The sequence below is a fragment of the Anas platyrhynchos genome, chromosome 2, assembly GCF_047663525.1.
Source record: "Anas platyrhynchos isolate ZD024472 breed Pekin duck chromosome 2, IASCAAS_PekinDuck_T2T, whole genome shotgun sequence".
Taxonomy (NCBI): Eukaryota; Metazoa; Chordata; class Aves; order Anseriformes; family Anatidae; genus Anas; species Anas platyrhynchos.
Window position 1 is genome coordinate 9,491,789 of NC_092588.1, and position 13,520 is coordinate 9,505,308.

At 48.0% G+C, this 13,520-nt stretch overlaps 1 protein-coding gene across 1 annotated transcript in view; it reads left to right on the top strand.

Moving 5' to 3' along the window:
• Positions 1 to 9,036: 9,036 nt before the first annotated feature.
• CYRIB (CYFIP related Rac1 interactor B) overlaps positions 9,037 to 13,520 on the top strand; it is a 73,043-nt gene continuing 68,559 nt past the window's right edge. Inside the window, 3 exon segments of the mRNA XM_072034311.1 lie at positions 9,037 to 9,081; positions 9,083 to 9,162; positions 9,164 to 9,330. Coding sequence (XP_071890412.1) covers positions 9,037 to 9,081; positions 9,083 to 9,162; positions 9,164 to 9,330 — 292 coding nt within the window.

Genomic DNA, 13,520 nt, shown 5'->3' on the forward strand with positions numbered 1-13,520 from the left:
AAGCTAATCGAGCTTCTTCAGAGCAGAGATAAAAGTGTGGAGTATCAGGACGGAATTGATTGCAACAGTTAATGGGAACATAAAAGTCAATTAATGAATTGCAATGGTTAACACTGCATTAAAGTGAACCACACATCTCCCAAGCAGGGTGTTAAGCATTTTTAAAGACTACAGAAAGCAAACAAATGAACAAAGGAATGGCAACAAAACAGTAACAAAAACCCCGCACCTTATTGACTGGTAAATGTCTGTGTAAATAACTTTTTTTTTTTTTTTTTTTTTTAATCCTGGGAGAGGAGCTCACGTGACCATTTTTTAATCCACTTATCCTAAGGCTCTGGGTGCACGTGTGTGTTTTCCCCTCAGCACCTTTCAGAATGAAATAAAGCCTCTGCATGGAGTGGAGCGGAGATCAGTTCTGCGGCGCCTCGTTGCGGCGAGGACTGTAGGGCAGGGGGAGCCGGCTTCTGCAGGAGGGTTTGTGACAGATGCTCTGAACCAGGAGAGTTCCCGGCTGCTACGTGGCTGAGCTGCCCCGAGGTGTTGGTTACTGACCCCGTGTAGGTAATTTCACTCCTAATTTCACAGTATATTCTCTATTTCTCTGCAGTAACAGAAGAACATCCCCTACTGAAAAGTGAAAGCTGAGGCATTGGGTGGAATAGCTCGACTTCTGGTGGGTGAGGAAGGTTTTGAAATGTCCTGCATTGAAGAAATTAAAAGGTTTCTTGTGGAATAAACTAGCAGCCATTCCTTCTCAGTGACCATCACTATATTGTAATGCTTCCTCCCTTTGCAGCCTTTTGAAAGCCATCCATTTGTTGCTCTGAAACCTCTGTCCAAGCCTCAGCCAGGCGAGATGCCTTTCTGTGCACAGCTCTCCTCTACTCTGCCTTCTTTCAGGGTCGCCGTTCAGTCTTCTGGAGGGGACTCGTGCTCCTCTTGGCCATCTGGCAACACACGGGGCCTCTTTGAGCACATTCCCCTCCATGCTAAAATCATCTGCAAAGCCTTTCACAAGCTCCGGGCCGGAGTCTGCCAGCCGAGCTGCAGCGTGTTGTGCCTCAGGACAGGAGTGACCCCATTAAAACCACTTAGGAACATGCACACTTAGGACCGTCTCATTGTCCTTATGTTCATCTCTGCTCCCACGTGGTTCCCGTGACACTTTCACATCCCTGCTGGTCTTCTCTGAGCAAACCATAGCGATGTTGTATTTGCCTACATCCACCCCTCTCACACTTTTAAAGTTCAGCAGAGAAGTGATTAGGATTAAAATAAGAACGGGCACATAACAGAAGCATGAAGAAGCAGGTACTGTTTGCTTTTGCCTGGCAGAGAAAAAGTATTAAAAAATAAAAAGTCTTGTGAAAAGAATAACTAAGGAATCCCAGTTCCCTACGGATTTGGGTCTGTGCAACCTCTGTCTCCCACCGGAGCTTTCTCGCTGCAAAACCTCCAGGCTCCTTCTCCTCACACTTAGTGAGAAGTCCAATGCCAGAAAAGTGGTCAAAGCTCTTCCATGGTATAGCCTGGTGCCTCACAGAAGAAGACTATTTTACTTCTTTCAATTTTTCTTGTCTCTTTCAACTGCCTAAGATGGGAATCTTTTATAACAAGGTGGATATGGCCACCCATTGAAAAGAAAAAAGAAAAAAAAAAGAGTTTATGATGCATTCAGGTAGAGGCAATGCAGAAGCTGCTTGTTCCACTCTGATCAGCAGCAGACCTCACCTCAGCTCTGGCTCGGGGAATCCACCGGCCTCGAGTGGCGCTGCGTCCTGCTTGGTATGAGCAGAATGTTTTCCCGGCCCATGCGTGGGGTGTTCCAGCTGGACATGAACACTATTAGTTTTTCATTAATTAGGTAAGCTCGGGGTATGTTTAAGTAACCGAAATGTGCAGCATCAGCTTTAGTTCCTTCTCTTGCTGACTGCATGCTGTCCAGCTGCGCTCGGGGCTGGGCTCAGCCTGAGGTGCCACGTCCACGCTCAGGAAGAAGGAAGAGGGAGATGTCTGGTGTGCAGCCCTTCTGCTGCTCAGCGGAGGAAGTGTTGGAGGGCATGCCCCAGTGCTTTGTTTTATGGCAGCCTTCATCTGCGCCCAGTCTGTCCCTTGCAGATTACCACATGGGAAGGAGTCCTGGCTTTCTATTTCCTCTGCTGGCAAAGTCCTCTTCGCCGTTAGAGACTTTTGCTTTATGAGCTCTGTGGACTCTGCTGCTGTCATTGTGGCTACCCAGACTTCTTAGATCCAGTTGATCCAGTTGGTGATCTAGTTGGTGAGCCAGTAACCCAACCCTAAGTCCTTTTTCTCTCATTCAGCAGCCTTGTACTCAACATCGCTCAGATCATAAATGGAGATTAGTTTTGTTTGCAGTTCTTCAAGTAGATGTTACAAAACCACTCCAGGTTTTGATCAGCTAAATCGAAATCTACATTTCAGATGGGAACAAGCAGCCAGGTCTTTATAAAATGGACGAGGGGGACAAGGACAGAAAAAGCCTCAAAAGCGGCACTGTAGCCCCGCAGGGTGCTGAGCACCCTTGGCTCGAGGTCATGCCATCAGTGATGGAGGAGACCCAAGCCAAGGGACACAGCCGGTGGCTTTAGCGTGTCCCTGCTCGTGTCTCCCCCAGCAATGCCTGCCACTCCTGGGCTGTGAAGTTGCATTCGTACACTGGGGTTTGAAATTGGCCCCTCTGAGACTGCCTCTCCAGCGCCCTTCACTGAGGTGCTTTAATTACCTTACTGATTTCCCTACTGAAAGTGTTCAGCATCTCCTGCGATCCCCAGAGGAAAGTAACAGCCATGGCAGCAAAGGGAACAGCTGAGATGAAGTGAAATGGTCTCCTGACGTCTTGACAGCATCCCTTGGTAATGACTAGACGAGGCCCCCAAACCACTTATGAACCAAATGCTGATAAACAACACCCAGGAACAGCCAAACAAAATGATTACATCACTACAAGGGCTGTGATCAAAGGTAAAATACCAGCCTCATGCAGCCTCCTGCTCCTGAGGTAGGCAGAGTTCTCGACGAAATGGATGAATATTTGTTTCCGTCAGGGTGGCGTTATTACCTTTGCTTGAAATCCACCAAACAAAAAATTGTTTTCCCTTCCAGAGGGTAATGAAACAGTCTGGCCCTCTAAAATATTGCCTTCCCTGTTCTCTGAAGCATTGATTCCGTCCATTAGCTGGAACACCATTACGCTACTGATTGACCCGAAACATTTTGTGGAAAAAAAAAGGAAAGAGGCTGGTGGGGAGCTTCCAGCTCACATAGGGTGCTCGTTTCCTGTGGTGCTCCTGGTGGTTAGCTCAGTTTTACAGACTGACTTGACTGAGGGCTAACGGGAGGTCAGATGAAGTGCCTGGCACCCTCCAACACACCCCGATTCAGCAAGGCACTGAAGCTGCCCCCCAGAATAAATCCATGTGGTGATGTTTGGGTGCTTCCACACGCGCAGAGGTGATGACCCAGCACCTGTTGAAGTGGTTGTGGCTTCTCCACTGCATTGAGCGACCAGGAGCAGACCTCTGGGTGCTGGACAGGTCACAAAAAGCCCGTGCATTTCATGTTTCTTCCCACCTGAGTGCTGTAAGTGAGGAACTGCAGTCTGTGGCCATGACCCACTGCCCTTGGTCATGCTGGGTTATCTCCCGTGCTTGGCAGGGCTCTTGCTGCCCAGTTCACCCAGTTCACCTCTTTGCTACCCACAGCGTTTTTGCCGTTGTGGTTGTTCAGAGTACTGAGCACGCTGGTATCCATGCATTGGTTAGGGAAGAAATTCTGCGTGTCACAGACTTGAATGAGATGCCTGAAGATGTTAGCATCTAAGGCTGCATTCTGCTCTGTTCTCTGACAGGTCTACCAGTATAATTTGTCTTTCTATTTTCCAGTAGAGAGAAAATATGATTAAAATAGAAGCTGCAGTTCCTCTTTCCACCTTCTCTTATGCTTACTGGTCTACAGTCTTTTTTTTTTCTTTTTTCAAATGCAGGCTTAACACCTGCCATTTTCTTTTTATTCCTCTTTTTGCTTCCCTGTCTCATACGGGTAAGCTGCTCTGCTGAGGGAGGGCAGCAAAATGTAAAAACAAAAGAGCTTTATTGTATAAAATCCCTATTATCTTTGATCACAATCCAACACCGAACTCTCCTGCGTCATTTGACTTAGAGGAGCTGTTCATTAATGGAGCGTGCGTCGCGGCTCTCAGCTGAGGCATGCCGAGAGGCTGTGCTGATCATTTGCAGGGAGCAATTGCATCAACAGATGAGAGAACTCGAAAATAATCTCAGATTTGGAGTGGCAGAAGAGGAGGTGACTAATGTAGGTAGTCACATGAAGTGAATGGGGCATAGCACCGGGAGACAGTGGACTTTCTCTAGGTTTGCTAGGGTAAAAAGAAAGAGCTTCTGAAACACATTGTTCTTCCCATTTGCCACCTAAGTATCAAAAGGACCTTTGAGGGGAAGGAGGGCAGTTTGAGATGGCATTGCCTGACTCCACGCGAGTATAAAACATTGTAGTTGTTTGCTCTTACGGTATCTGGAAGCACTTCAGGCATCCTTGTAAGCACAGAGTGCTTCGACCTTGGCTTTTTGTTTTGTCTGTGCTTTTTTTGAAATTTATGTTGATCATCCACACTTTGTTGCAACTGTTTATACTGCTGCATTTATATCAGAGGATTTCTGCTATCCAAAACGAGAGCCCTAAAGGACACTGTAGTGTGAATGTGATTGCTTCTGCAATCCCTCATCTGCCAGGCATACACTCGAAAAGGTGGAGAAACCTGGAAGAGGGAGGGCAGAACCTGATGGGAGCTTTATCCGGGCTGAAAGGTGCTACGAACCACGGCAGTGTAACAAAGGATCTCTGCAAAGCTGCTGCCATTTTCCAGCCTAGAAATTTTGCTGCTAGAAATCTCATCTCTTTAAAAATTAAAATCTCTGTATGGATATGGATAGGGGCTGCTTACTTACCATTTTCATCCACGTAATGGAAAAGTTAGTGCTGCCCCCCCCCCCCGCCACACAAACAACACTTGTCAGTGGACAACGCACGCTGTTGTCCCTGCTGAGTACAAATGAGAAAAGATGACTTCCTTTTCTACTTTTGACTTTCTCCCCTAGGCTACCATTAAGCCTAAAAGTAGCCGAAGTATTGTAGCTGTGCATGGCACCCAAGGGCAGTTTTGCTTCTCTGTCTTAATTTGTCTGGCTATCTATAGCTGAAATAAAGTCATCTCTTGTCACTGGTACATATGGACGTGTATATGCTACATGTACATCCAGCAGTACGTTTGGAGCTTAATAATCTTTGCTCTGTGAACATGCTCAGACCCATTTTCTCTCCTAAGGGTGAATTTTACCTACCCGGCAACAATACTCCTGCTAACAAAACAATCAACAGGCATTTAGGACCCTTGCAGCAGTTATGTTCTATTTCCATTCTGTAATTTTATCATGCAAACTGGCAAATATAATCTTATATATATATATATATATATATATATATTTATCCCAGTACTAACCTGGTTAAATCGTTTTCTATTCAGAAGGAGTAATTAAGAAATTAAAAGTGAAGACAGAACTCACCGAGAATTGGCAGGTTTTTAAGTCATGCAACATTTTCCAGATTGTTCAATAATTTTTATGCTTCAATTATTACATGGGATGTGGATGTCTTAGTGTGCAGCTGCTGTTAAAGCATCAGTAATGCACAGGTTCTGGTCACTCTGACTTGTACTCCTGAAAGATGAGAGGGTATGTTAAAATTTGGGAGAGCCCTAAAGAGTAGATATTACTGTAAAACTGCTTATAGTTTCAGTAGGAGAGGCTTTTTTTTCCTTCCCCTCCCCAAACTCCTTGCAGTTCACAGTGTCATGAACATCAAAAATCATTCTTCCCTGAGGCCGGTTGCATTGTTTCCTTAGCTCCGTGCAACAGGACAAAGTTCTGTGCAAGAGAGGTGAGAGCCTCTCATTAAACCCACGTGATGAATCCAACATAAACTTGGAGCGTCGTTCTGCTTCCCTTGAATCCAGTTCAGTGGGACCTGGATCTCTCCTTGCCTGGCAAGCAGACTCTGAATGTCTTCAGAGAAGAAAGAGAATGTGGTAGTGACCTGCCAGCATCTCGGGAAGGAGGCTGCATCGATCTCCTACAGTGCAGATTTTTTTATCTGCTGGTTGCAAAAACATTCTTACTGCAGCAGAAGTGAAAAGTCATGTCAGGCACTTTCAGTTTAGCCTACCCACCTACAGGAATCAAACACAAGCAGAACTGGGACTTCTGGTCTTCTGCCACTCTGCTCATCAGCTTCTTCTCTGAAAATCTTCTTTCGTATCTTGGACATCTCACCTATTTGCTCCAATCCGCACTAACCTGTAACAGCCCCCCAGGCTTGCCTGAGCACTCCCCTTTCCCTGTTTAGGTGGAGGCAGCAGACAATTAGGAGTGTGGTTTACCAGCCCTGGTATTGCCTGAATGCTCTTTGAGGACCCAATTTATAGTGTAGTGTAAATTGAGTTTGTCAGGCAGGTTTTGGTGCTCAACTATCCTCACGGACTGCTTCCTTTATATCCCAGGATCCTATCTTATCCACAGTCCTTTCAAATCATTAGTTTATTGAATCTGTACTTCACAGCATCACAGAATGTTAGGGATTGGAAGGGACCTCGAAAGATCATCTACTCTAATCCCCTTGCTAAGTTAGGAGAAAACCTAAGTTTATCAGTTCAAGTTAACATATATACAGCTGTGAAAACGCAAAGAAGAGAAACACACTGACATGTAAATCTCTGAAGTACTTCCTATTTTTCTTCTTTCTCAGACTGGCCTGGGGAGGGAGAGCTCTGCATTCACTATTATTTGACAGTTATCAAACTGCCGCTTGGCTTCAGAAGAGAAAGTTGCTGACGTGGTTAGACTTTCAGGTGTCTTGTATGGCTCTTTCAGTTTGAGCAATTACCTTTGTCGATGATAACGCTTTACCTTTGGACGCTGTGCATGCGAGGCTGCAGGGAGAGCCAGCCACCTGTTTTGTCTTGGCTGTATTTGTGTGTTCCTGCCCCACTGTCCTCTCATTCTCCGGGCTGTTCCTGGTGGAGAGTACACGGCAGCAACCAATTATCACAGTCGAGTCCTTGAAATAGGCAGTTGATTTGTGTTCAGCGAGGTGGTTCTTTGATACCTATCAGGTGAGAAGTCTCACCAAACGTAATGTAAACTGGCCTTTGGCTTCTTCAGCCACTCAACGCGAAGGTCAGAGGAGACTTCATGGGAAAGTTTTGAAAATAATTGTCTAGATTCCTGATAACGTTAAGAGGAAAAAAAAAAAAGTAAAAAAAAAGCAGAACTTTTGTCTTCCTGTGTGTGTATATGTAATTTCCCAAAAGAAGCAAGCCCCAAAACAGGATATTGATGTTATCCCTCTGCTTTTGCAAATTAGTCTCTACCAGGAGTAAAAGTAACTTGGGGTGTGCCATGTCCCAGAGCGTAATGACACCAAAACCCGAGTTATGAGAGAGGTGTGGAAGAGGTGAAACCTTCAGAATTTAGTTTTTGCATGCAGATGTCTACATGGAGAGGAAATTACATAAGTAAATCAACAGTGTCATTAAAGGACACTTTTGTATTTCTTAACACATTTTGCATATCTTTTACATTTTGTGGGAAATAGAGAGCACGATGACTCCTGCCACTGCCGTAGTGGGACGTTCCTTCTCAGGATGCTCTGGCAGCTCAGAGTTCACCAAAGGATTTAATTTTTCTCTTTTTCTGCTTACTTCTTAAAACACGACCCACCTGCAAAGAGATTTACGTACGTCTTTAAGTCAGCAATCCTGCTTTTCACCAAGAAGGAGCTTTATGTCCTTTCCCATCCCAGTTTTGCCCGCAGCAAGCGTTTAGAACCCCTGAGTCAGGCCTTAAAATAAAAATAAATAAATCACACAGTTGGCTTGGGGCACGACGCACATTTTTTGAGTCAGTGGCTTTTCGCTTTATGGTGCTAAGTCTCAATGCTTCACCTGCAAAAGCTGCTCATGTCAAAACAAATGGCGGTGGCGACTCATGAGGACAAAGACCTGGACTTTGAAGTGTGTGAGGAGGTTTCAGGGCTGTGCTGCACCCCTGGCATTTTTGGGTGAACTTGGGTGTCCTTCTCCTTCAGCAGCCACCTTTCTGGGCAGGATGTGACCCTGGAGGGGCAGGGTAAATGGATGGATGTATCTCAAGTACTGTGTTCAGTTTTGGGCCCCTCAGTACCAGAAGGACATCGAGGCCCTGGAGCGTGCCCAGAGCAGGGCTACGAAGCTGGGGAAGGGCCTGGGGCACAAGTCCTGTGAGGAGCGGCTGAGGGAGCTGGGGGTGGTTGGTGTGGGGAAGAGGAGGCTCAGGGGAGGCCTCATTGCTCTCTGCAACTGCCTGAAAGGAAGCTGTGGGGAGCTGGGGGTCGGCCTCTGCTCACAGGTAACCAGTGATAGGACCAGAGGGAATGGCCTCAAGTTGTGCCAGGGGAGGTTCAGGCTGGAAATGAGGAGACATTTCTGCTCAGAAAGAGCAGTCAGGCACTGGGACGGGTTGCCCAGGGAGGTGGTGGAGTCCCCGACCCTGGGGGTGTTCAAGGAGAGGTTGGACGTGGTGCTTGGGGACATGGTTTAGTGGCAACACTGGTGGTAGGGGATGGTTGGCACAGATGATCTTGGAGGGCTTCCCCAACCGTTACGGCTCTATATGGCCACACACCTCTTGTGCCCACAGCAGCCCTCACAGCTTGGCTGGGATGCCCTGAGGACAACCCCCCCATCCTCTGGGGATGCCCTCATTTCCCCTAGACCCCCTCACACACTCTATGCAGACCCTCAGGACAACCTGGGGCCCCGCACCGAACCATGGCTGCCCCCCCCCCCCCCCCCAGCCCCTTTTCACCCCCTTCACCCTCACCCCCCTACATCCCCCTACTCCACCCGCCCGCCTCCATTCCCCCCCCTCCCGTGCCCGAGACACAAGGAGTCAAAGCAGGTGCATGCGCAGTGCGCTGGCAGCCGGGCGCGCCTGCGCACTCACCTGCCGGGATGCGCGCTGCTCCCCCCCCCTCCCCACCGGTACATCCGGGTCAACGCACGCCCGCCCGCACCGCCGCTCCCCCGTGGCGCTCCCCCTGCGGCTGCCCCCCCCCCCCCCCCTTCTTCCTCCTCCTCCTCCTCCTCCTCCTCCTCCTCCTCCTCCTCCCGGCCGCCGCTCGCTGCCTCCGGCCCGGCCCGCAGGGAGGGAGGGAGGGGAGGAGGCAGCGGCTCCCGGTTCCCGGCTGAAGCTCTGGGTGAGTGGCGGGGAGGAGGAGGAGGAGGAGGGAGGGAGGAAGGTCCCCCCTTGGTGCCCTCACCCCGTTACCTCAGCGCGGCTCCACCTCAGGGAGCCCCCCCGCAACTTCTCGCTGCCTCCTTCCCCGCTCCCGGGGGGATTTGGGGTCCCCCCGGTGGGTTTGGGGTCCCTCCGGGGGATTTGGGGTCCCCCCCGAGGATTTGGGGTCTCCCAGAGTCTCTCGGTGTGGGCTTGTCCCCAGAGGGATTTAGGGTCCCCCCAATTGGCGGCTCGTTGCTGGGAGCGGGTGGACTGAGGAAGGTGTTGCCGGCATCTTGGGGGTGGTGGTTGGGGAAGGGGGGGGGGGTGCAGGAATTTGGGGGAGAATGGGGACATTTTGGGGCGTGTGGAAATTTTTTTGGGGAAGTGGGAGTTGGGGGGGGCGCATAGGGATTGGGAGGGATGTGGAAATTCAGGGGGGTGCAGGGGTAAGAGGGGTGGTGCAGAAATTTGGTGGGGATGTGGAAATCTGGGGGAGTGGAGGCATCAGGGAGGGGATGCAGGAATTGGTGGGAATACAGAAATTAAAGGGGTGTGTGGAAATTTTGGGGGGAATGCAGAAATCGAGGGGATTTGCTCCCCCCCCCTGTGCCCAGCCCCGTTTTGGGTTGTGGTGGCCGAGGTGTTGGGGCTGTCGCTGCAGCGGTGTGACACAGTGGTGGCCTCGAGCTGCCACTTACAGGAGCGACCAAACCAAAAACCAAACCCTGGCTGGGGCTGAATTTCGCCCTGTGCCGCCCAAGAATGAGGGCACACACAGCTCAGCCCGGTTTTGTTACTTTGAGGTCTCGTTTATTAATAAACAGCAGCCTCCTGCCCAGGAATGCCTCGGATGCCACCGAAATCAAGAGCCTGTTAGTCACCACGGTTCTTGAAATGTGTTTTTTTTTTTCTTTTTTTTTTTTTTTCCCCTTTTTATCTGTTCCATTGCATCAGCAAGCCCTGGATCCAAATGTCAGTGGCGGCGTGACAGCTGTCTTTCTGCTGTGGTGGTAGAGTCGCAGCGACGTTTAAAATCTGTCATCCTGCATTTCTGACGGGGTGATGGGGAAATACAAGCCTTGCATTAATACGTACGTGCATCCTTAAACCAGCAAAACGTCTCGGTTAATACAGTAATCTGTCTCCTTCCCTGTTACTGCCTCTGTTATGGACTGCGAAGTTTGTTTTACTCAAACTTTTTTTTTCCCTTTTGTACACAAACTGTTTCATTCATTGTGTTCTGTCTGCATGGACTCTGATTATACCTGTAAATTAATGAGCGTTTTCTCTAATAGGGTCTGGTTGGTAAGGGTGCTGGACAGAGGGATTTAGCCACTAACCTGAAGTTACGATTGTCAGGGTTGGAACTGGTATTTAAACTTGGCAGCTTCTGCCTGACAAATACCTTTTTCTAGTGAGATACTTCATTAGGCTTGCAAAACATTTTCAATTCTGCGTGGCAAGGGTAACTGTAAAAACCTTAATCAGGTGAATAAAATACCGCTCTCCTCTGAAATAGGAGTGGTTTTTGTTTGACCTAGAGAGAGTGTTTCATGACTGAAACAAGCTTTTAGGAGGAAGGTAGGTAGAGTTTTACTGAAGTCAAATTGTGAGGTTCCTGGCTGCATATATTGGGTGCTGGAGAATAGGGTCAGTAGAAGGAAGTGATCCCAGGGTCGGTTTTAGGGTACCCCTGTCATGAAGCCTCACCATTGTGTGAAAGGGAGGAATGAATTGGATCCCTTCTGTTACATAACTTCCCTTTGTCATCAGGTGCTCCAGATTTTCTTCATTGTTTGCAGTTTAGCTGAGGCCGCCTGAGGTGACTGATGAGTGGAGAGGCTGTCTTCTGAAATCCTCTGCCTCTTCCTAGGAAACCTTTCCTGCAGGAGCCTCGCTGTCTCCAGAAGCGTGATGTTAGCTGTTTCTCTTCGTGCAAACATAACTCTTCTGCTCCTTTCCCTGAGTTTTGCGTGACTCTTGTAACGTCTGCATCAAGGAAAATATGGAAAGTATTTTACGTTGTATCTCCTCATAACTCTTAGCGGAATCAGTAATTTTGAAATGAGGAGGTCATGGAAAGGTAGGTGGGGAAGAGAATCGAGGTGTCTGTCTCCAGCCTTCTGCTGGTGCTCACTAGACACCTGGATGTTATAAAGAGAGAGGTGGGGAATGTTTGTGTTGCTGCCTGCTGGATTATTGGGTGATACAGTAATAGGAACTGACTTTGTCATGTGGCCAGTAGTACGGAGAGGGCTGCTCTGGATTTCGGTAGCTGCCTAGGCATGGTGAATGTAAATGCAGGATTTTCCCCCCACGCTGTGCACAGGAGCACACAGATGCCTGGGCAGCCTGCAGTATCATTTTGTTGTTCCCTGCCAGCTGGGGCATGGATGGAAGTCAGGAGTGCCCTGTGGTAGAAGCAGGCAGAGGTAAAGCTTATGTGTGAGGAGCCAGGTTGTTTTTCTAAGCAGTCTCTGGATGATTTGGTTGTTCTTTTTAAGAAACAGCTGTGCTAGAGTAAATCAAGGTTACCACCTCTGCCTGCCCTTCCTGAACACTTGTTCTCTTGTAATTACAAGAGTTGTTCTAGTCATTGGTGTAGTCAGGCTTCAGTTGAGAAAGATGACTGCTGCCTCTTAAAGTGCTGCTAACTACCCTGAAGTATATTATAGGCCAATATCATGGGGGTTACCATAAAAATGAATGGAAATACATCTTCAAAGCTGGAATACTTCAAGTGTTGTCAGATTGCATCTTGTGGACTATCAGTAGTCAAGAAAAAATGCTACAGGTGAGGTGTGAAGCCCAAGTGAACACAAGTGCTGATCCCACCCAAGGCTTGAGTGTCAGCGCTGCGCTCCTGTGCTTAGCAGAGAGTGTTTGGACCACAGGCAGTCAGGTGCTGGGGGTGTGAGGTGCTGGCATCTGGGATAGGTGCATCAGGTAGGCAGGGTGAGGGTTATTTCGAAGCATTTCCCAGCTGTAAGTTGTCTGCACCTTTCTTTTCAACACCCATTCATTCGCATGTATCAAGAGCAGGTATAAATAAATCATAAGTCTTCCTGTAATGTTAATCTATGTAAAGAGTATTAATATTTTCTTGTGATTATCTAATTTAATACCTCTAAGTACCCATCAAGGAGAAGCCTGCTTTTTCTCTTCACTCGTACGAAGAAAGTGGCTTATCAGATTGCTGTCAGTCCCAGGGTCTTTTCGAAATTCACCTCAGTTTCCCTCCTTCTGTGGTTCAGGAATGTTCTCTGGAGTGCCAAAAGTTGGCTGCTGCAGCTGGCAGAACGTTTCAAACCGTCTGAAATTTGCTGAGAGTAACGAGCTGCCTGGTGTAGGCGCTGCTCTGCGTCTGCAATTCCAGCGCTTACTGGGGGTCTGAGCACGGTGATTATGTGAGCAGCAGAGCTTAGCAGAAACCACCAACAAACAATGAGTAGCTTTAGAATTGACTAGGTAGAACAGGAGGTATTTTTAGTTACAGTACTTCCTTCTGTGTTCCCCGTCTCCTGTGGTTTTAATTGCATTCTCCTTTTTAGAAATGGTGCTTTGTGGCCCCCGTCATGTGAAAGCCTGACGTGCAGAGCGTACCTTCGCTGTGGAGACAGCGAAACTAGTCACAGACAAAGCGTTTTGAGAGGTGAAAGCAAAATGGTGTGCTCATTTGCCTTTCACTCCTGATAGCTTAAATTTCAAGGTGGTTCCAAGACAGTCATAGATAGGAGGTGAAGGCTGACAATATCCTGAGGTAACACGTGCTCACGTTCGTTCTTACAACCTTTGTCATCAGTTGTGCTGCCGTCATCTGCTCCCGACTGAGTCCTGTGGTCTTGGCTACATGGTTAGTTGTGTACCTCTGAGGAGCTCTGCAGGTTTCAAAAATTCAAAAAAAAATCTTAATTTTTACAAGGCCTTTAGGTACCAGACTTCTTCTTTCTTAGTGTTCTTTAACTATTTTGGGTATGTGAGGAAAGATTGTTGTCTGCCTTGTTTGCTCTAACCTATGGTTCCAGCCCTGCATGTAGGGCATGGTGTGTGACTGACCAAAGCCAGAATTTTTTCTTACACAGGGTCTTCATGGGCCTGCAGAAAAAATCAGAGACTAAACATCTCCGAAACAAAACAAGTCCAAACTTCAAGTATATAAAAACTTCC